This window comes from Netta rufina (assembly GCF_964035555.1).
Source record: "Netta rufina genome assembly, chromosome: 4".
NCBI lineage: Eukaryota > Metazoa > Chordata > Aves > Anseriformes > Anatidae > Netta > Netta rufina.
The window spans coordinates 36,273,055-36,296,101 of record NC_140127.1 but is presented as its reverse complement, the minus strand read 5'-3'; the positions used below and the strand labels follow the sequence as shown (position 1 = coordinate 36,296,101).

General features: G+C 38.6%; 1 protein-coding gene across 3 annotated transcripts in view; it reads right to left on the bottom strand.

Annotated features, from left to right (window-relative positions):
* Nucleotides 1–23,047, bottom strand: part of INPP4B (inositol polyphosphate-4-phosphatase type II B) — a 296,612-nt gene that overhangs the window by 156,466 nt on the left and 117,099 nt on the right. For all 3 annotated transcript variants that reach the window (XM_084285787.1, XM_084285788.1, XM_084285790.1), the window contains exons 7-8: nucleotides 7,031–7,149; nucleotides 5,060–5,176 (exon numbers count right to left, since the gene is read on the bottom strand). In XM_084285787.1, the coding sequence (XP_084141913.1) occupies nucleotides 5,060–5,176; nucleotides 7,031–7,149 (236 nt within the window). The remainder of the gene's footprint in view (nucleotides 1–5,059; nucleotides 5,177–7,030; nucleotides 7,150–23,047) is intronic.

Here is a 23,047-nt window from a genome sequence, read left to right as displayed (position 1 = left end):
ATGATGTGCAAGCTTCCACGTTTATCTCTGCTAATGCATTTCACATACCGCTCCGCAGCGCTACTAATATTCAAGCCGTGAGCCTCTTCAGCAGAAATGGCAAGTCACACCAAGCTGCGTGGTGGGTCTGTCATATAGATCGATGCCCACGAGGGAACATGGAAGACTGTCACTTCAGATCTGGCTTCAAATCCAACTTAAAATGCTTTTTTCATGACAGACAGTCTTCATTTCCGACTCAACCCAGTGTGATTCAATTTTAACAGGGATACTTGCAGTACCAAGAAACACACGAAGAAAAAGCGTTCGTGAATTTTCATTCACTGTCAGCAAGTTTAGTGGAAGATTTAAAACTGAACAGTCAAAGACAAGTAATTTGAAGCCTAAATAAACTAGAACTTGTCACTTCATAATGCTTGTTCCCACATACAAATTTGCACTCCTATCTCTATTATTCTTTAAATAATAAAATTTTAATTTCTGTAATTAAGTAAAAAATGCAAGACCAGACTACATAACGCGTAATCTTTCAATTGCCTTTTATTTAACAAGTTTCTCCTTGCTCTCAGTAGGCAGTATTAGAGTGGTTATTCATACTCGGAACATCACGTGTGATTTCCAGTAGTTACATACATCCAAAGGAGATTGTCTTTACCTGCTGATATTTAAGATTAAAAAAAAAAAAAAAAAAAAAAAAAAAAAAATCAACTAAGTCTCTAAATGTAACTGTACAGAAATTCTCTGCTTTTGAAGCAGATTCTCAAGCTTCTGGATTCATTTCTCAAGCTTCTCAATTTGTTTCTTTCTGGAAGGGAAATCTGCAAAGGAGAGCTGCAAAGACCAGATACAGAAAGCAGTCACTGAGACTTCTGCCCCTTGCTTCCAGCACTTTTCCACATGTGCATCAAGAAGTGGCAGCACAACTCATTGCGTGCCATGCCAGAACATGATAACAGCATTTACCTGAACATCTCACTGCATTTAAATGAACACAATTCTAGATTGTGTTAATATAATAAAAAACAAGAATGTTTTCACGCCCACTTTACAGATAGAAAAGTCTGTGTAGGAAGAATTTAAGCTGGGTCTCTACCTGCATCAAATCAACACAAATCAGATGCAGAAACAGAAGAACCAACTGCAAAAAACAAGCAAACAAAAACCTCACTATCACTCAATGCTACAGCACTTGCCTAAAAATAGTCACACTGTTCCATACAATGAAGTTCAGAGCTCTTGCTGCAGGACACAAATGTATGTATTTTAAATACAGAAAGACTGCTGCCTCCCAAACCAGTCACTTAGCACTCCCTCCCTTAATGTAACATGAATTCATCTATTTCACATCTTCTGCAGATCTGTCATGCAGCAGTGTTACCCGACTTGCACTACGCATTATTTTCAAAGAGAATTAATCCTGCTTCAGCATTAGAAGTTGCTAGACCAAACTGAGCAATCCTGCATGTTTATCAAAAAGCTAAGAATAGCGTGCCTGTGCAAAAGCCATACAGTGGTGATATTTCAACAATGTTCAAGCCTCTAATCCAAATTTCCTTGGACAATGATTTAAAGAACAGGTGCAGCCCAAGCATTTAGACAAAACCCTACCATCAAAAAATCTCAAAGGCAGTGCAACTCAAGCCAGTGAAACCAACTTGCTTATGGCAACATGGGAAGAAAATCTTTCTGATGTTGAAACAGATGTCACTGTACATTTTTCAGAACATGGCATTATCCACTGCTTTGTATGCATGGCCTCGCTGGATTTACATTACGTTTCGTGAACACTCTATTAGCTTCTTTATTCCAGCTATATCCAAGTTAAGTAGGAATAGCATCGTCTTTATTAGAAGCTTCTATTTACACGAAAATTTACAGTAACCAATTCCCCTCATGTTCTGTTTTCTCCATAACAAAAGTTGTCTCATTTTATTAAGAAGTCTCAATTACAGACAACCTGATACAGCCAAGATATAATTATGATCAACATCAAATAGACATGCAAAGAAAGGGAAAAGTGCAGCTAGGACATCCAGCGTGTAAAGCACAGTGAATGTGATACCAGTTGCACAGTACTTAAATATAGTTAAGCTGCTCTTCTGTTATAAATGCAAGTTAAATGACAGACAAGACTGAAGCCAACTACCTGTTTTCTCATATAAGCATTGCAAGGTTATTTATTTATTTATTTATTTTTTAGAGCAGCATAAACAGCGTATCAGCAATGCAAAAAAAAAAAAATCTGGTTGTCTGTCACTAGGGAGCATACCCTTACACTTTACGTCACGACCTGTGTGTACAAGCTGACAAGTATCTAAATATTTCTGCATTACAGCAAAAATCCAATTGGATTGAAAACAAGGCCTAATCTTTTTCTGTACAGACAAAACTAGGCTTAGGCAAAACACAAGAAATCTTTTTGTCCTGTGAGATACATACTGCCCTTTCCCTACTTTCTCTACAGTCCTCTATTTGTGACAGTAACATCCTGCTCAAAGTTTGACTAACACACAGAATTTATTTCCTTTAACTTCATTTAAAATTACTAGAGAAATGAGAAATAAGAAATGAATAAGCATATTGCTGAACTGCAGTGTGGTGAGTGATATCAGCTACTTTGAAATGGCTAACTTAAGTACTAGGAGTAGAATAACTCTGATATTGTGGGAATTTTTTTTTACTGTGGCTTTTTGTCCAATTTCTGCAAAACATTCAGCAGTCAAATCCTAGTTTTTTTCTGCCATAAACAATCACTTTCATGAGCTGGAGACAAATATGACCAGCCTTGAAGCACAGCTGAGCATAGCACAGAACACCCAGCAACCTTGGATTTTCTTCACCCCACGGGGTTTGCCTGTGTTGGAGTTTGCAGGGATGGCAAGGCTACGTGTTGTGGTCACAAGCTGTGGCAGCAGTTTGTGTGGACCAAAGGAGCCAACTTCACTGTAGCCTGGATAACTGTAACTGTAAAGCCACAACACTTGGTACAAGCTCTCTGCAAAAGGGATGCATCCCACTTCTTGAATCATAAAACAAGCACTGAGCTCTGTAGCACTGCTGCCAAGCCAGTGGTAATATCAAGCTAGCTCACTTTAAGCTGACTTTTATGAATGTAGATACATCTCCAAGACTCAAAACAAGACAAACAAAACTACCTGAACTAACAGGAAAGTGTGACAGCTTCCAGCTATAGGAAAGAAAGTCAAGCCATTAGTTTTTTCCTTGCTCATATTCCAGGAAATAAGCCAAAGTCCAAATATTGCCACAAATCAAGTCTCAACCTGGGTGGCCCAGGGTCATTCACACATGCTGCAATATACCCTGATTTTGATCTCACAGCTGATTTAATCTTTTCTTACCTATAAACAGCTTTAAGAAAGCTGACTATTAAAAAAGGCTAAATGCACGTAAAACAGATGGCATTAACATTTTCCAATTTCCAAAGGAAAATATTACGTCTCCAGAGTCTTACGAGCTATATTAATTTGATTCTCTGGGACAGACTCCAGTTCTGTACTCAATTATAAGGAACAGTTGCAAAAGTTTCTTTAAAGTTCTTAAAAGCTATCAAATTATATTCATGCTCTAGACTAGATCTTTCATATGTAGTTTGTTCTGTAGAATAGGCAGTATATGTCTAGAAGGAAAGTACAGGGATAGGTCTACAAATCAAGTCCATTTTTGCCCTTACAGATGCAATATTATTATCCATCATGCTGTTAGTCACAATAGCTTAAGAACTGGAAGGGATGGGACAAAGTCAAACCCCTTTCACATAATTCCTGTATCTGTTCATAGGTGACAATTCTATTGAAGAAACAGCAGATACCATTTGTAGCCCATAAATCTAAACCACAATCAAGAATTAAATCACTTTCATTCTGAGAAGTGTACACTCCCCTGCCCAGTTAATTCTAAACAGAAAAAAATACCTTAGTCTATAAATTGAAAGAAATCCACATTCTACAGGTAAAATACTCCACCGACTCCCATTAAAGAGAAGAGCAAGGAGAAAGAACTAACCTGTTTGCTCGCGAATCTAAAATTTAAACAAACGTATCAACTATTTTCTATCTTCAAAAAATATAGAGGTCCTCTGAACATAACTTCACTCACGTAAGCAGTTCAAAGACAGTCAGAAGTTAAGCTATGCCTTTAATTTCCTTCTTATGGGTAATGACTGCATATACAGGCATGACATGAGCTCATATAGTCTTTAATCAAATTGGGGGCCAATTACAGACACATAAAGAGCAATTCAGCTAATTAAATACAGGTTTCAAGGGCTGCTTTCAACGCCTATCAGCTGGAGTCCAGCTGTCAGACAAAAAACACAATTCTCTCATAGGTCCTATCATATCTTCAAGTGCTGTAAGTCTGTCCTAGATCACCTGGAGCACACAAAATGGCACAAGGTCTATGTCTGACACTTAAACCACTCAAATAGTCCCACTGACCTCCACATATCATCTGAAATAACTGTTTCTGAGCATAAGAAGCTGACATAGTAACCAAAAATGTATTACTTTGGAATCCAAATGGTTCACCCTTGGTAGCGGACACGATTTTGGACCCTTAAGAATCAGTAATAGCAGGAGTCATAGTAGAGTTGCAGGTATCACCACCCAAGAGGTTAAAATCCAAAACTACCATCCCCCTCAAACATCACATTTCAGGTTCTATTATTAACCTGGTTTTGTCATAAAAGTAAAATATGATCAGAAACATATTTCTGAAAATTTGATGTTATCTCAATCTATTCCGTATGTTCTCTGCCATCAAAAAGCACACAGGAGCAATCTTTTATTTCCCAGAAATGTGTTCTGATTGATGTAACCAATTAAACAATAGCAAAGAGTCTGTTTAAAGCTAATGGTTCTTTCTCTATTCTTTAACATGGTAACAAAAAGTACATTTTAGATACAACAGAAAAGCAAAACCAATTCTACGTATCCTCATTTCTTTAGTATGTAAACCTGCTAAAGAGGGCCAATGAACACCGCAGTGAGAAACTTAAATACTCAATAAGATTTTGCAAGCAATGAAGCAAAACACTCACCGTGTCTTGAGATTTATCTTTGACATCGTAGACCGTTAGTTTTATTTTCGTCTCCTCATAGATGGGGTACTCCGGTGGGAATGTCACACCAGTCAAAAACAGTGGATCTCTTGTTCCCTGCGTAACACAAGTAAATATTCAGTAAGGTAACAGCTGTGCAATATGTAGCATGCCATTAGGGATGCACGTACAGAAACAGTGAGCTCCTTAAAAGTAGTTAGTTGTTCATCTCTCTCTGCTGTAGAAATCCCAGTGTTACACAAAATTAATAACAAACTGGACAACTTCACAATTTTTTCACAGTGGAAAAGAATTTAAGTGCTTCTGAAACAGAGTTCAGCTGCATGCCATCAAACAGTTCAGTCTGCAGGCATCAATATGTGAAATAATGATCTGTAATAAGCAGTGTCCTGTGGTACTTTCAGGAAGTATTTCAAAATATACCTTAATTTAAACCCATAAATAACATTTCTTAGTTGTTGTGTAAATGAAGTCATAATAAAATGTCTATAGAAATGCTACAGAAACCGCGTATTACATTAAGGATACTGATTTTTTGGAGGGGCTACATTTCCTTTCTTTGGATAGTAATAGACTAAGACAACATTCCTATGTTTTGTAACATTAGGATCACATCTGAAGGCTGTACAAAGAAGTTACTGTATCATAATTTCAAACATATAAACAATTAAATTGATCATGTAAAATCTTTGCCTGTAACTCCTTAATGTTCAATTATAACCAAAAAAGCCCTCCCAAAGGTTACAAGACTAGTATCCTTAAATTCTCTATTAAGTGAAATAAAGTTTCTAGCATGATGAACATAACTTCACTTGCCAAAATAGCTTTCCTGCCTCCTCCTCCCCCAAAGCCTGACTGTGAAAGAAGCTAAGAGCCTTGACAGAAATTGATGGGTTTACTCATGCCCTCACACATATCCTGTATCAGGAGATTGTGTTAGGAAATACATGCACTTCTATTAAAAACAAAGAAAACAAAAACAAACAAAACAAAACAAAACAAACAAACAAACAAACAAAAAAAAAAAAACCACTATTCTATCTTCCACACAACATCATTCCAGACAGTCTGCAATGAAACATCCTGAGCAGATACAAGGTATTTGAATTAAGCAGTTTCAAGACGGTAGGTGGCTGCAGCTATAACCATTTAATTAGTAGTTAGGTGGTATGAAGATCACAAAGAGCTCATGAAATATTCTCACTGTGTTTAAGTTAAAACAAGCCTTCGGTAAAGTAAGTTCAGGTGTGTATTTACAATAAGACTTCGCTGTTCTTAATGAATCTCTACAGCAAATCAAACAAGTTACACCTACATTGTCTGCTCAGACTTAAATAATTTTCCATGTAAACAGTTTTTGCTGTTTGTGACACTAATGCTTACAGGGAAAATGAAAACTAGCAAAACAGCCTGAGACAACTTGTGCTGTATTATGCAATTCAAGTTACTAATTATTTTATATGAATTCAGACATAACATACACACTTCTCCTAATAGTAGGCTAATATCTTTCAAGTTGCAAAAATGTCAACTTTCCAAAAGAGAAAAAATAAACCGAAGTATAAATCTACTTAACGTGCCTGCATTCTTCTGTAATTTCAAAATACTTTCCATACACTTCACATTTAGCTTTATTTTGCATAGTCTTGCTCTTTCAAGAGCAACTACTCCCTGTTCAGTCTAGACCAGTGTGTGAAGAAGCGGAGTATTTTCTATGTCTCTGCTTGGAAAAACAGAGCTTTCATGAAAAGGCAAGTTCATTTCTAACTGTTTGTCCTGGTCAAATGCCAAGAACTACAGAACACTCCTAGGTATGCCCTGTTAACAGCTAGAGCGTGCTTGCCTTACTTAAGACTATGCACTAACTTGCTTTATTTCTCATTCACTTTCTCAAGAAAAAAATGAGCAATTCATTAATCAACATGTTAATTGAATAAGAAAGACTCTCACCTCCACGATTTCAGTGCTTGAATACCTCGTCAAAATGTGCTCTGCTGGATGTACCACTGAGACTTGTATAAATGTATTCAGCTTCCGATCACGGGTAGCAGCCACTAGACCCTTGCATGCTGGAGACAGTACAAAAGAAAAATAAAATACTCAAATGAAAACTCTGGGAAAACTCTGCCACAAGCACAGGACAAAGCAGACCACGCTAGCTCCAGATCAAATCTCCAGAGACAAGCCGATTTAACAGAGGAAGTACCTTGGAAGTAACTTACAGAAATAGGAAGTCACATGCTGCAGAACTGAACTGAGATTTCGTTTCCACTAAAAATACTCACAGCTTCTGCAAAGCTCCCTGCCAGAGGCTCATCAGCTCCGGTATATGAATGCGCGCGCACATACCCACACACGCACACGTTGGGATAGTGGGTAATTTTACATAAGCATTTATTTAATTTGCCTCAAAATCTTCGCAGCCTGAAATGATCATCTCTTTTCTGTCAATTCTCACAGTATATGACCACTTGAAAGACATTCTAAACCAGTTCAATGCTATCAGTCATTAGACTGGTTTACATAGCCTGACACCACATCACCAACTTTTCACTAGAACTAACGGAGAAAAAAAATCTACATACCTAAAAGCAGACAGCAAAATAACCAATTCTTGTTAGTGACTGGCATATACATGAAAAGTGTAATTGTATTCTGGCTATATGACATCATCATTAAAACTCATTTTACTTGGTAAATATGGAGCAATCCCATTCTTGTTTAATAATTCATTCTTAACCTAGACTTATAGTCATGCAGATGGTCAAGTTCACTCAGGCTAAAATACCTCAAAGCCTTCTGGAAGAAAACTGGGGGGGGTGGGGGGGGACAGGGAGGGAGGAGGGTAAAAGCACCAAAGAAAAAAAAAGGAGGGGGAAGAAACAAAAGCACAATTAATTGCTTTGCATACAGGACATGTACTAACAGGGCATTGGCTCAAAAACAAAACCCATGCACCTTATATTCCGTAATGAACACACAACAGTGAGTACTGCAATAAGATTTATCCAGCATTTTCTGTATTGCATAGAACTACTCTGGGATCCTAGAATCCTGGGGGAAGAAAAGAAAAAGCCTATGGTTTCAGAGAGGCTAATTGTCAAGAAAGAGCTAGGGACATTTTCTAACAGTCACTGCCAACCAGGGGCTTCCTCAAGTGCAGCTGACCTTTAACTTTCTAAAGGTGAGGCAGATTATCCTCACAGTAAGCAAACCTGGTCTGATGAGAAGGCAAGGAAAGCTCTGATGCACACAAAAGGCCAACTCAGCTTGGTTTATATTTTTTCCCCCTTTGGGTTTGCACCTGCTGATTGAGTATTACATAAAAAAACCTGCCCAAAGGTATTGTGTTTTTTTCCCCTACTCTTCCATAATGGTTTAAAAGAGAACAAGAAAACAGTTAAATCCAACTTTCATGGAATACCTTTAAGTTTCTGCTTTAGCACAAATTTCCAATGATATCTGTCAAGTCTCAAGCTGACCTTACCATCATTTGGTGGTAAAAAAAAATAGGGTAACAATAAAGGTTTGTGCACGATGGAGTCTTCATGAAGTAGCACCAGACTTGAATAGCAAGTTGCCAGCGATTCTTTATCTCTAAGGCTCACCATGCTATTGAAATCACTCTAAATATCAGTAACATCTGACAGGCCCAGCAGAATTATTTCAGTATATTTACTAAAAAGCACTAAAAGCACAAAAGGTCGGGCAGACACCTGCCACTTTGAGCTACAGCCTTTCTAAAGCTCATCACAAGACCCTGAAGTAACAGTCTGCCAGCAACCACACCTGGCATAATGAATTGGTACGAAATCATCAGAACTTCAACTTCCACTGACAGCCACTGACACCCCAAATCCTTACACCGCCATCCAACCCTTAAATGGCTGGTCCACTCTGTATTCCTGCTTTCAGAAGGCAGCACTTTAGGACGTGCTGTTTCAAAGGAACAAGAAGAAAGCTGATGTTCCCTACCAGAACCTGGAACACTAACAGACATTCAGTCAAATTTTTCACAGCCATCACAAAGGAAGGCTAGCAAGCTCACATTTCAGTGGACCTCCAAAGATGACAGAAATATATAAGAAGGTAAACACAAAAAAAGACAAACTTTGTGGGGAAAAAAAATAAAATACAGAGGCTCTAGCAAGAACCCTACAGCTGAAGTTTTATGAGACGTACTAGTGCATGGTGAACAAAGGTAAATACCTCAATAAATGGAAGCTTGATTTACCCATGGAATATCTCAAAAACATGAACCAAATAGGACTAAGTTTTCTATCAGCCTATTCATACAGGCTTTTATGCAATTGAAAAAACCTTAAAAGATAGGAAGAAGACTGTACCAAGTGGTCACCGTCTTGATGGTATATGAGCACAGGAGACCATTCATTTCTATGACTGTAAGGAAACCAGTCAGTAAATCATTTCCTCGTAAACAGGCAGCCTAGCAACATGATCTGGAATTTTACTGGATAGAGTTGATGTGAAAATAATTCATCTGCATACCTCCAGTTGGGAGGATCAGCACAAAGTACCACAAGTCTCTGGGCAGAAAGGTAGATGAAATAAAATGAAACACTCATCTACTGTGCTGACAGTTATTTGTGCCTACTGTGACATGGGGCTACTGCTGCTCACAGCCACCCTTCAGTCAGAGAAGATACTCAATAAGGTTGTCACTGGCAGAGAATAGAAGATTTGGAGTGACACAGAATGTGTCAGTTTGGGCACTCCAGCACATCACTTCCCTTAAAAATGCCCTGAATTACATGTTTAACAAAACGTAAGGGCTTCTTTTTAGCTGATAGGAGAAGTTTGTTTTATCTTACTCACATCCTGTCCAGTTCCACAGCCCCACTTGGAATTATTGCCCCTTGAACTATTTTACAGGCAGCACCTCTGACAATCTGAAGTCTTCCCAAAGAAACAGGCAACACTCTTTGGACAGGTTTAACATTACATGGCTGTGCAAGAAAACACAAACTGGACGCTCTGAATTTAAATAGATCTGTTGAACATGACCAACAAGTTATTCAAAAGAAACTGATGAAAATACAAACACAAAATGCAGAGCAAGGCTGTTTTCTTAACACAGTGAAAGCAGGTAACCTAACGTTAATATACTTCACACCATAACCTACATTCACGCTGACCATACTTTGGTCACACTACTTCTCAATACCTCACTATGCTTGAATTAATTCTGGAAAAACTCATCAACAAAACTCAGGGAACTGAAGTGACAGCTTGTACTTACATGCCAAAGTTATATGAATCTACTCATTGTGACTGTTGACTCAGTGTGCAAAAGCCTGAGTCATCCATTCCCCTGGTGATCCCATCTCGGCTGAGCCTACCAGCGTACAATGAATGTTTAAGGAAGAACTGCGTTAGGAATAATTTATGTTTTCGTATCAACAAAGCACAAGTTAAGATAGCAAGAAGAAACCATTCCTCTATGTAACAAACAAGGAAAAAGAAGGAAAAACACAGCAAGGGAATCACTACGTGTGGAACAAGATGACAGGCTGAATGGAAACAGCATTCTGGAATATGTTTTCAAATACATGTTTATGTATTGTGCAAAATGTTATGGTCTATGTATAAAACTGTCTTACCATTTGAAACACCTTAAATCATAAAATATTTAAACACTGGTATCATTCACCACTTATTTCTAAAGAATAAAAGCAAAGTGAATATTAATTAGTTTCATTTTCATTGCTGTAGCTGTTCTATGATTAAGGCTATGAAATTATTCACAAATACCAGTAAACAAGTGCTCCTTTGCTACCAGTCATGCCTATACATTGTCACGCACGCTCTGCTACCACGCATACAAGCTGTGTGTGCAGTAAACACAAGCTGGGTAAGAAGATGTTTGCTTCCTGAGTTCTGCCCCATGCAGTATTTCCCTGATATCCATCCCTCACACACTGCATGCTGCTGGCTGCGTTCTTCATCTTCTCCACCTGGGTGCACAATGCATGCAAAGACAACACAAGGCAATGACTGGTTACTGCTTGGCCAGAACCAAGCCATGCTGCAAGCAGCAGAACCTAGCTTCATGTTTTCAGTAACAGAGACATGGTAGAGGGGGAATTTTCTGAAAACATTAGTGGTATAGAACAGAGAACAGGGAGAAAGTCTAAAAAATATACACTAAAGGAGAACGGGGGCACTAAAGGAGAAGCAGTGTGGAAATTCTTCAGCTACCTTCCCTGAAACTACAATGATTCTGACCAGGTGTTCAACATGGCTCCAAGCAGCAAGTCCACTGCAGCCAGAAGAAATGAATCTGGCAGAGACATGTGCAGATGCAGCTTCTCCCAGAACTGAAAAAGCTCCAGCAGCTGGAACAAGCTACGTGGGCAGAGAGAAAGACAGACATCCTCTGCTCAGAGTTGTTTGGGAGAGAAGCCAAGGACTAGACTAAAACTTTGCAATGTTTGTACATGTTGGACAGTAGGGGAAATAACAACACATTGGTGAATGTCTTAACAATCTAGGGATTCACAGGGTCTGTGTGTTAGCCAACACTGTAATTAGTGAGGTAGCTTTTTCTCTAACCAGTGGCAGAAACAACCCCATTTCCCATGACTTCATTCCTTCCCATTTTCCAAACCCAGACACATGCCAAGGGAGAGGAATTAACCACTATCCCTGCTTTCTCCACAGCACGCTATTTTGTATGCACTTGGAACAGAAGATCAGCAGGATCTGAAGATAAGTGGCATGGGAGAAGCCTGTGTCTCACACAGACATATATATGTGAATATCATGTTCAATTTTTTTTTTCCATTTCATTGGCATTATAGCCTCATTACTATCCCAAAGCAACTTAGTCTATAAATAGTAATGTACAGTCTGTCTTTATAGACAAATTAACTGAGGTGTAGCAATTCCTTAGTGGGCAAAAGGACACATTAACTAAGAGCACTGCACAATCAGACTTGTGCAACGTGTAACTCTGAAGTGCACATTTTATTTTCCTCCACCCCAGGGGTGGTATAAGAGGAGAATGTGTGCAAAGCCACTGCTCCTGCCTTCACTGAACACACACTGCTAACCAAGCTTGCTGAGAAGATACCTCCAGCCAGGCACACAAAGGCTTCAGAATAATCCCAGAATAATCCAATTTCTGAATCTACAGGGAAAAAAATTGCCATATTTGATTTAGGATTGTAAAGATAACTGCAAGAGGGAAAAGAACAGGAGAGAAATGCGTCATCTGTACCTCAAAACATGCCAGAAAGTGACTGAGGCAGTGTTTGAGGACTGCTAGTAACTCAGGATGGTGTTAATGGCCACCAGCTAGTGTCCCACAATTAGTTTCTGTTTTTAAATCACGAATACTACTAACTGGATATCCCATTTATGTGTCAGCAACAATGCTTCAGTTTACTGGTGGGTAAGAACACCTCTGCCTAGGAAGTAGAAAGGACAGATGCCCACACTACAAAGAGGTCAATCCCACAGCAATTTGCCATGTGGAATCCCAGTGAAATTCACAGCATAACCCTGAGTATTAAGAAAGGACATCCAAGTAAAGCTCCATTGATTTTTACTTAAAAAAGCTTTAAGATCACATTTCCTGTCTCTGGGAATGAGAGCCTTGTATGAAAACAGAACACCTATCTGTTCTCTGCAATGTACAGCTGGTTCCTGAAGTAACCTAGCTGCATCACAAGGAAATGCACATACATAATACAGTTAAGTATCCTTCAGGGATGCTTGTAATTAACAGTGGGAAGAAAATTTCTACCAACAGTCCAAGGAAAAAAGATTATGAGAAAGTTGTATTAGACGAAACAAAGATACCTATGGAATTTCTACAAATACAGGTTTAAAAAAAAATCAAAACAATATTAGCAATACTGACTGTAAGTAATATTTCACTATGCTATGTAGAAAAACATCAATCATTTCCCACCTTATTTGCAGCTTATTGAATACAACTATTCAGGAATCATTGAAATAAGATAGAAACAAGGGCTGCTGGGAGAAAGCACTGTATGCTGATGGGAGATGTGATCATGCCCAGCAGTCAAGATGCAAGCTGTACTCAAACCATTTGCATAGGAAATGATAAGACTGGTTGGAATTATCACTGAATATCTCAAGTGTTGAATTTCAGGACAAGTTCTGCCCACTCTGGGTTTTGCAGTACTAGAGAAATGTCAGTTTGTATTTTGTGTTTTACTCTAAGTTTCACGGTAGAATAGAGCATCAAGTATGGAACTTATAAACTGTATCCTACTTTCTCCAAAAAGCTAAAATAAATGCCAAGGCTTAGACCATAACTTCGCATGGATGATACCAGCAGCAATAATAGTCATTTCCTGAGCGTGGGTTTCAATTCTTATGACGTGTTAGAGCAGGCCTTTTTCATATTGCTTCCTTACCATTCAGCCTAGACAACTCCAGTTATTTATAGAGCATAATTATGATAGATGCAAGAAACTCAGGAAACTGGCTGACTGGATCAACGTACAGCTCACAGGCGTTGTATTGTCACTGAAGAAGGGAGTGCGTGACTACTTGTGTTAACCACCCATTCTGTGCGACTTACGTTTAGGTCGTGCAGTTAATCCGTTACTAACTTGTTAGATGATCTGCTCCAACACATTCATTGCTAGCAATCACACACCTCCACACTTCAGCTACCTTTGTGTTCTAGACTCATCTACACCCTGGCAAGGTCACGGAAGTCATTTTCTAGCTTTGCTCAGACCAGCTGGTTTCTTAAGTCATGAAGCAGAGAACAAAATGCTCTGGATTTGTATTTTTTTTTTTTTTATCACCTTTACCTTTGGAAACTCTAGAGTACCTTTTTCATACAGTGCCATATTCAGTTATAAAAGCATAATTGTTTCAAAAAATATTACATTTCCTTATTAAGCACACTGTGCATGTAACAGTACAGTTCTCAAATGCTGTAGTAGTCTACAGCCAGCAAAGCAGAGCTTTTGCTCATATTTTAGGCTTTTAGTTACCATCTATACCTTCTGTCCAAAGCTATTCTGACTGTGGCACTGCCTGTTAACAGTGTTTTTGCTCTGCCCTGAAGGGGACTTCAGTTCTCTGGTGATAGTAATGAGGAAAGTGGAAAAAAAAATGCTTCAAGACAAAAGAATTGTTATGCATAACTACATTCCAAAGTGTATTTCATATCAGAATCTGTTTTGATAAGAATACGCTGCTATTCTAAGGCTGAAATTTATTTTGGCATTGTTGGCATTTTAGAATGCCACAGAAATGTTTAAATGTCTGGGAAACAGAGTTAAATACCACTTCCCCTTTCACCTTTTCCCAATATTGTCATATCAAGTATCTAATTAAGTTTTTAAAAAAATAAACTTGCTGTAATTCCAGATTTCCCACAATCCTAAAAATAATGATTACAAGTTTAAGCACCAGCTGAAGCATTAGAAGAACAGCAAATAATAGACTTCCTTTTTTCTTTTAACTATGAATTTCTTTATACTGTAAGCTCACAGCAAATGTCTGTAACCTGCAACAACTTCTCCCAGATTTTATAAATAAAATAGATTCTGCTCATTCTTAACTTTCTCCATCTTTGCAGAAATTTATAAATTCACAAAAATATATCAGCAACATTACCAGAATACGAAAGAAACAAATAGCCAAATCTCCTTCACGGGAAGTTTTCAGTCAGCCCCATCTCTTTTTATTACAGCAGCATACATGGCTTACTTTAACATAAGCATTAATACAGTGCTATACCAGTTGTCAAATGAAACTTGTGGTTTTGATCCTCAGTGCATGGTATTACTGTACAATGCTGTAGAGAGAATCTTTTCCCCTATTATGTAAAGAGAATGCAGCTGTTCTTTATCCTTACTCTAAATCCATGTCTTCACGTGCATCCTTATGATGCATGTTCAAGGCTTGGTAAATAAAGAAGCTTCCCTTCCAAAATAAAGCACTGCAATCAAGCAACACAGAGTCCAGCAACTATGGCAGACAACAAGCTTCAGAAAGTACTTGGAACACAACATGAAGTCTTTTAGTGAGCTTCTTCACTACAGTACAGCACACAACCGCTCAAAGGAGCTTTAATTAAATGAGACACACACGATTCTAAATAGAAATCAAACTACAGGAAACCAGACCTCAGCAGGGACTGATCCACCCTGCTTCCTAAGGACATTGTACAGCCTGTGCAAGACTTTCGGATCCCACAACTATACTGTTGTGATCACCCAAGGTAGATGATGTTGACATTGACTTGAGTACCCCTAAGCAATAGTGTATTTTTAGCAGCTACCATAAAGGATGCCTCATTCGCATAAACTTTCCTGAAGCCAGCTCTCGTGAATTATCTGGTAACCAACCACGCAGCCATAGCCCTTCAGCCCACAAGAAACTATGAGTGAATATCATATTCATTTCTTCTTCAAATAATAATGTTACATAATAAATGTATTAAGAAATATTAGTTAAGAGTTTAAAAAAATCTCCATTTGTCTCTATCTCCTGAGGATCTGAGATTTTAATCCAGAATGAAGTAGGTATTGCTGCTCTTCACCACAATGGGAGCACACTTGTCTCGAAGTTGAGAAGACTGCTAGCCCATTTTAGTTTTGAAAACAATTCATTCACAGTCTCTACAGCCAGCAATCTCCACCTTACCAGGCATTAAGAATTCTAGTGTTCAAACAATGTTAAGACCAAGTTCTTCTGAGATCATCATCATCTGTGAAGGACCACACTTAAAACATGGCTAATCACAAAAATTTAAGTGTCCATAGCAGTACTAGAAACTTTATTATCAGAGGATGTGAGCAAAACCATAAAGAAAAACATTTTTTCAAATATTTTGTTTGTTTTGAACCCCTACCAAGCACCTCAGATAGCCTGGTGTGCTTGTTACAGCCACAGCAGCCATGCTGCATCCAGCATCACGTGGGGTTTTGCAGCGCTTCGAATATAGTTCCCATTCTACCATGGCCCACAGGGGAACTTGGTTTTCAAGTCAAATCTCACCGTAGGACATGCATTTCAAAACTTCCAAAAATAAGTACATCTATAACTAATGTGTTCAAAAGGGGAGGATGACTTCAGTCTTCAATTAATTAGATGTTTTTCTTTTTATAGAACTTCTGTTCCCACATATGAGGATTAAAAAAAAGTCCACTGGGAGATGTTTTATAACATGAAAGTATTATCGCAATTATTTCTATAGGCATATTTAGAGATGTATTTAACAACTGCCATTTGAAAGACAAATGTTCAGTTAACACGGTGCAGTACCATTAAGAACCATAGAAGAGCTATCGTGCTTTGAGTAATTTTTAAAAGGTTCTGTTAATAATTATTGGCCTAGCAAAACCCAATCGTTTCATGGCCATTTAGTTATTACCATTCTGCACAACAAGAGGCACGAACTGCACAACTACTGTAATCTGGAAATGATTTCCTTGCTATTTGTCTCCTTAATTATCTAAACCCTTTTGGAATTATAAGGTGACTATCTTCAAACAGAAAGACACATGAGGAAAGAGATAGGAGGCCATCTCCAGAGAACTCTTCACTAAGTGTTTTGCAGACTGGGCTAAAGATTAGAAAACGCCAACCGCAAAAAGCGACAGCAAGAAGTCAAGAGAAAACTCACAAAAAGCCAGACAGCCACAAGTGGGTTTTCAACAGAGTACTCTAAGCTTTCACACACCTGCTGCCTAACTCCACAGACATTCAAAGTCTCCAGATATTTAAGCTTTCGACTGCAAGAGGTCCCTACGTGCCTGCAGGTCAACTTCTGGGCATGTCCCAGATGCATTCACAGTGCTGAGCAGCTCTGAGCCCATCTCAGGGCCTGTCAGAATTTGCGAACCCCACACCGATCTTGACAGTCTCAGGTGGCAGGCAGTGGCAGGGCACAGCTGCTAGTCCACGCTCCAAGAAAACATCACTGCTGATTTCTTTCACAACACACCCAGCAGGAAGGCTGAAGGAGAAATGGTACCAGTTTCCCCTTTTAATTGAGTGAAAGCATTGGACCAGAAAGAAGTCAGATGCAGGTCGGATCCAGGTCTATCATTCTGCATACCTCTACTTTAGCAGCTACAAACCACAGAAATTCATCAATTATCACTCAAGAGAAAGCGCACAGAAGTAGACCTTCAAATCTTCCTCTTGAAGACATTCTACCTTGATTAACAAACAAACAAACAAACAAACAAGAAAGAAAGAAAGAAAGAGTGAGTTACTGCCAGCAGCGGTAAAGGGGACCCAGGTAGGAATCTGAACAGCAATTTCTGTATTTAACATTAAATTGTCACTCAGTTCGGGTCAAGGACACAGCAACTGTCCTCTGAAGAGACTCCAGAACTCAGGGCCAACCCACCCAGGAAAAAGCATTGATCATTAAACAGTCATCCTCAGCTTATTTCTCTTTCACTCAAACTCATCCTCAACTCTTTTATGAGTGGAAAAAGGGGGAAGAGTTTCAGTTGAAAGTAAAAAGCATCCACTTCAATTTTACTCCTGGCCAACACCGCTGTAAATACATCCAGTAAACATTTTTTGCTCTGTTTGCATTTTAGAAGCATTCCCGCTAGTAAGTCTCCCATGTGAAAACATACAGGGGAAAAAAAATCTTCACATGCAAATATACAAAAAAACACATTAGAATGAGCACTTATCAGCTAGTATCCCAGGCCATAACCAAAGAACTTTAATTTCACATTTGCTGAACTATCTGTGGCTCCAACTTGCTCCTTGCCCAAGAAGCAAAGCAATTCATGCTTGTATCATACCCTTACCTGAAGTATACTAAATGTACCATAAAATCACAATCACAGAATCATCCAGGTTGGAAGAGACCTCTGAGATCACCAAGTCCAACCTCTGACCTAACACTAACAAGTCCTCCACTAAACCATATCCCTAAGCTCTACATCTAAACGTCTTTTAAAGACCTCCAGGGATGGTGACTCACCCACTTCCCTGGGCAGCCTGTTCCAATGCCTCACAACCCTTTCGGTGATGTTCTTCCAAATATCCAACCTAAACCTCCCCTGGTGCAACTTTAGCACGTTCCCCCTAACAAAAAGAGAGTTAAGAGTTAAAACTTAAAAGTGCTTGAGTTCAGATGGATTACAATTTTTAAATCTTAACTTCAACATAATTAAAAGAGATGGTTAGAGATCCTGAAGTATTTCTAGATCAAGGCAACAGACACCTTAGTATCACCAGATGGTACAGAACATTGTGAGAGTCAATTGCAAACCAGTCAACTAACAGAAAGCTCTAAAAGGCACCCAAAATCCTATTGCCAACTTACATGACAAACGTCTATCACAGAGACATTTTGGTTAGAAAGGACCTCTTGAGCTCCAGTCCAACACCTGTGTCTATGCAGGGTGAGCTACAGCAGGTTGCCCAGGACCACAGTCAGTCAGGTTTTGACTGTCTTCAAGGATGGAGACTCAAAAACCTCTCTACGCATTTTACGTTGTGTTTGGTCAACCTCACAGTAAACAAGAAGTGTTTTTGTTTGGTTTGGTTGGTTTTAATTCTGATTAGGATTTTTTTTTTTAATTTGCATCTGTTGTCTCTTGTTCTTCACTGGGCAGAAGAATGTGGCTGCCTCATCTCCACTGTCTCCGTCTAGCTATTTATACACCTTGATAAGATCCCCGAGACCTCTCTTCTCCAGGTTGAAAAGTCCCAGCTCATGGGATATGATGCTCCAGCTCCCTTAATCATGAATGTTATTTCTTGCTTCCTAAATTATTCCAATAATTCTGTCCAATTATTCAAAAACACAGTATTTCTTGCAACTACCCAGCAGAACTCCCAGAACCATAAGAGACATAGGACATCAGCAGAGAAAGCTAACATTTCAGCCACTGAAGCATAAAGAAAAAAGCAATAAAAATGGCTCTTAAGCAATCGTTGCTGTATATACAATTTATTTTTTAAGTAGAACTACAGTTCAAAATTTTACAGCTACCAGATCTTGTAGTTTGATGCAAAAAAGCCCTTCTATCAGTAAGAAAAGTGTAGTTTTAAAGGATTTATAAAATACCTAGATTATTCTTAGTAATGCAAACTACAGAATACACTAACATTCGTTGCTGAAAATATTCTGCAAGCACTCTATGCCTTCTAAGCTTCTCTGACAACAGCAGCATAGTTCAAAAAAAAAAAAAATATGTCCTGAACAGTTAAAATGTCAGCTTCCTAGGAGGTTCGGAAATGTTTGAAGGAGACAACAGTGCCAGGACTGCCATCCAAATCTCTGTTGTGGGTAAGCAAGTCTTACAGAGCTTTCTGTACGAACAAAGAACACCTCATCCTGCGTTGGCTCATTGCTCTCTGCGTATAAATGTCTGCAGAAGAAATTATTCTCAGTAAGAAACTAAATAGCCCTCTGCATTCAGATGTGTTTCCTGCAACCACAAACCAACCAGTTCTGGACCTACCCCTTGTTATGTAACAGAGAGGGCACATCACCATCAGGTCATTTAAGAGCTGTACCTCGCGGAGAGGCTGGTCATACCACGGGAGAGTGGGCTGACTGCCAGCCTCAGCTGGGAAGATGCTGCCCAGGAACGTTGTTTCCACAGCAGAGAACTGCTAGGTAAGCTGTCATCATTCCCTGCCCAGCTCAGCCACCCAACCACACACAACTCTTCCACTCACTCTACTCCATCAGTCTGGCACCCTAAAGGTGTAACAGACCCCGTGCATGCACACCCACACCCCTCCCAAATCAAGGCTCAGTGCACGAGATCTCAGTGGCCCATGTGGAAGTCATGCTACAAAGTCTGAAGAGTCACTTGAGAGAACAGGGTTCAAAAACTTGAAAGAGGGCATAAATTGGCAAGACAAACAGGAGAAAGTACACACCGTAGGTGATGTATTTTTGGGGAAAAGCAGGAAGAGAAAAATATTAAGGAAAAAAGAACAGCATATGCCAAAAATAACTTCCCTTTAGCTTAATGATCTTTAATCGTACATTGTAATGAAGTAGTTTAAAAATACCCTGGAAACACAAGTTTTCAGTTACATTGGAATAATTTAAAAGTTTATGTCACATTCACTAGAACACCTAATACTTCAGAAATCAAGCATTAAGCCTGTAAAAATACTAAGAGACAAATTAAGGTACCTACTGAGCTTCTTTTTTTTTTTTTTTAATACCTAAGTGACAAATTAATAAGACCAATTTTGACTGAATCACATCAAATGCATACCTATATCAATAAATTCTTAAATAACTAACTCTTTTCCTAAGAATCTTTCCATGAGCTTCACAATTTATCATAAAGGTTTCTGATTCTTTGAGTATTTTAAGCTCAGAAGCTACAAGCAGGTCAGGCAGAGCAACATGAGTACCCACATAAGGTTCAGAAGTGGTTAACCCACAGATTAACCCATGTACCATTTTTAATATCAAGAAGCAACATTTTACTGAGAAACCTATCAATTTTATTTAAGATCTGAAAAAGAAAGGTCCTCCATACTCTTATCCTCCTCATTCCGTGGCCATGTAAGTTCAACAATTTTCTACCTCTGGCACAATTTCAGAATTTGTACACTTCTGACAGAATTTAATCCTATTATCTATTGCATCACTTGAGCACTCTGTTGATAAAACCCTGTCTCTCAGAACAGTTAAATCCATAAAAACCTTTCAAGTGTTAAATAGCTTTTCAAATTCAGGTATCTACAAACTCCTCTCTAAATAGATTAGCCATAGCTATTCAAAATTTATCTCTAGATACATTTATATCACAACATGTGAGAGTCACTGTGGTATAATCTTTATTCTATTAGATTTAAAAGCAAATATTTCCCTTAGTCACAACCCTGATTGGTACACGTTCATATTTACATGATTGTCATCTCCTTTTGCCTGGTAGCCCAAGGAAAAAAAAGTATGAAAAGCAAAAGCTTCCAGAAACAGGAGATATTTAAATATCACAGAACAAAACTACCTGAATACTGTTTGCACATGGATTTACTTACATTAATACCCCAAAACATCCTCGCACTATTTATGACTTGTATTCGGATGTTAGTAGTTGCTCTACTCCATCACACCAAGTGCACTGAATCAGTATGATCTACCTGGCATTAGTGGCTCATCGTGTGCTCTGACCTACTGCAGAGCAAGTACACATCCCCGCACTTAAACCCACCATGGTGAATAACTGCCACACAGCAAGAAGTTTTATATAATTTAACCTCTCTAACCTGCAGAAATTGAATTTACAGAAGTCATAAATGCTTAGCGAGTATCATTAAGTAGCAGTAGATATCAACAAGTCGGAAGCATATCCATGACCACTTCGATACAGAATTACTCATTAACACAAACTAAGTAGACAGAGTTAGCAAAAATGACTAATGCTATACTAAGCATAATGAGTTGTCAGCCAGGAAATATATCGATACATGGAATAGATATCTTCAATTATATTCTACACAGAAATATATATATTATATTCTCCCTATGCAGTATATAAAATATATATTTATTTCTATATATAAATACCTATATTATAAGGGAGAACTTTTTGGATTCTCTCAACATGTGACGAACAGACAGACCAGTACCTGAACAGTTTCCAAAGTTTCACTACTGAAAATTTCCGAGTTCCTGCATAATCAGCAATGTAATTGAGATTAATCTTTAAGGACTGTGACAGCACTCTGTTCTCTGGCTGCAATGCAAATTAAGACAGTCCCCACCCCAAAGAGCTAAAAGGCTAGATTTCTGAAATTACAGCAGTGCCTAAAGATACAGATTTGAAAAACCGGCCTCATTCTCCAGAACTGGAAAGCAGCATTATCTGGAAAAACTGAATAAGGATATGAGTTTTGGAAAGGAGTATGGCTTGCAGTTTCACAGTATGTTTTTTAAATTATTATTATTTGGTTGGTGTTTTTTCCCCTCTTCATTTTCTGATTTTTTATTTTTTTTTTTTAATTTCAAGGATAGAGAACATTCTTGAAAGATGCTTTAATGTAGTGAACACTGTACATTAGCAAACCACGTTGGTACAGTACATTATGTGGGAGAGAAGGGTGGCAGAACGTAACGAATGAACTAATACAACAGAGAAACGGAGAATGCAGGTTGGCACTGCCAAGTGGAATGGGACAACCTTCTACTGGAATGAGACTGAATATGTTCATAACAGATGAGTCAGACAAGACTAAAAGGTGGCAGTGTTTTAAAGGGAAAACATTAATACTTCTTTTTTCTTTTAATGCTTCAACAGTGACATTATGATTACCTCATTACATCAAAACTGTCTAAAATTACCAAGTCATACTGGTAAGATCCAGCCAGTGTTGGCAACACCATAGATAAAGATATCCCTTTTTCTTGGACAGGGTAGGAGGCATGTAAAATTTACGAGTGCTGCTGTACTTTTAAAAAGGCTTAAAATGACAAAGGAGCAGAGCTTCAGAAAGCTGCCTATAAAAAAAAATATAGTTCTTGGGCAAGGGCTATGACAACCCCAAAAGCTTTGTCAAAAGCTAACAAAGTACTGTGGGAGGACAGGTGGATAAAGAGGTTGTGGTATCTTGGTAAATCCATCCTCAAATCACTTCTCAGCAATGCTCATTTAATGCCTGCATATCATATAGAAAGCTTATGAGCTCCACAGAATGCAAGAAAACACTAAGGATTTTACCCTCCTCCCTAAGTGACTGACCATCACTTAGCTCTGGGTGACGCTGCTTATTTATTTGATCGATGCACATCATCCTGCTCTATCACCAAACACTGCTGAAAAGGAGAGGACAGCATGACATGAAAGGTGAAGGGTGTTCACAGGCTTGGAACTTGTCTGATTGCACTTCTTGCCTCAACATCACACACGTCTCTTATCTCAAGTTCACCTGTGTAAGGTGGGGAAAAAACCTCTGAAGAGTTATTTTGAAAACATGGCAAGTCCTAGTGTCAAAACCACTCAA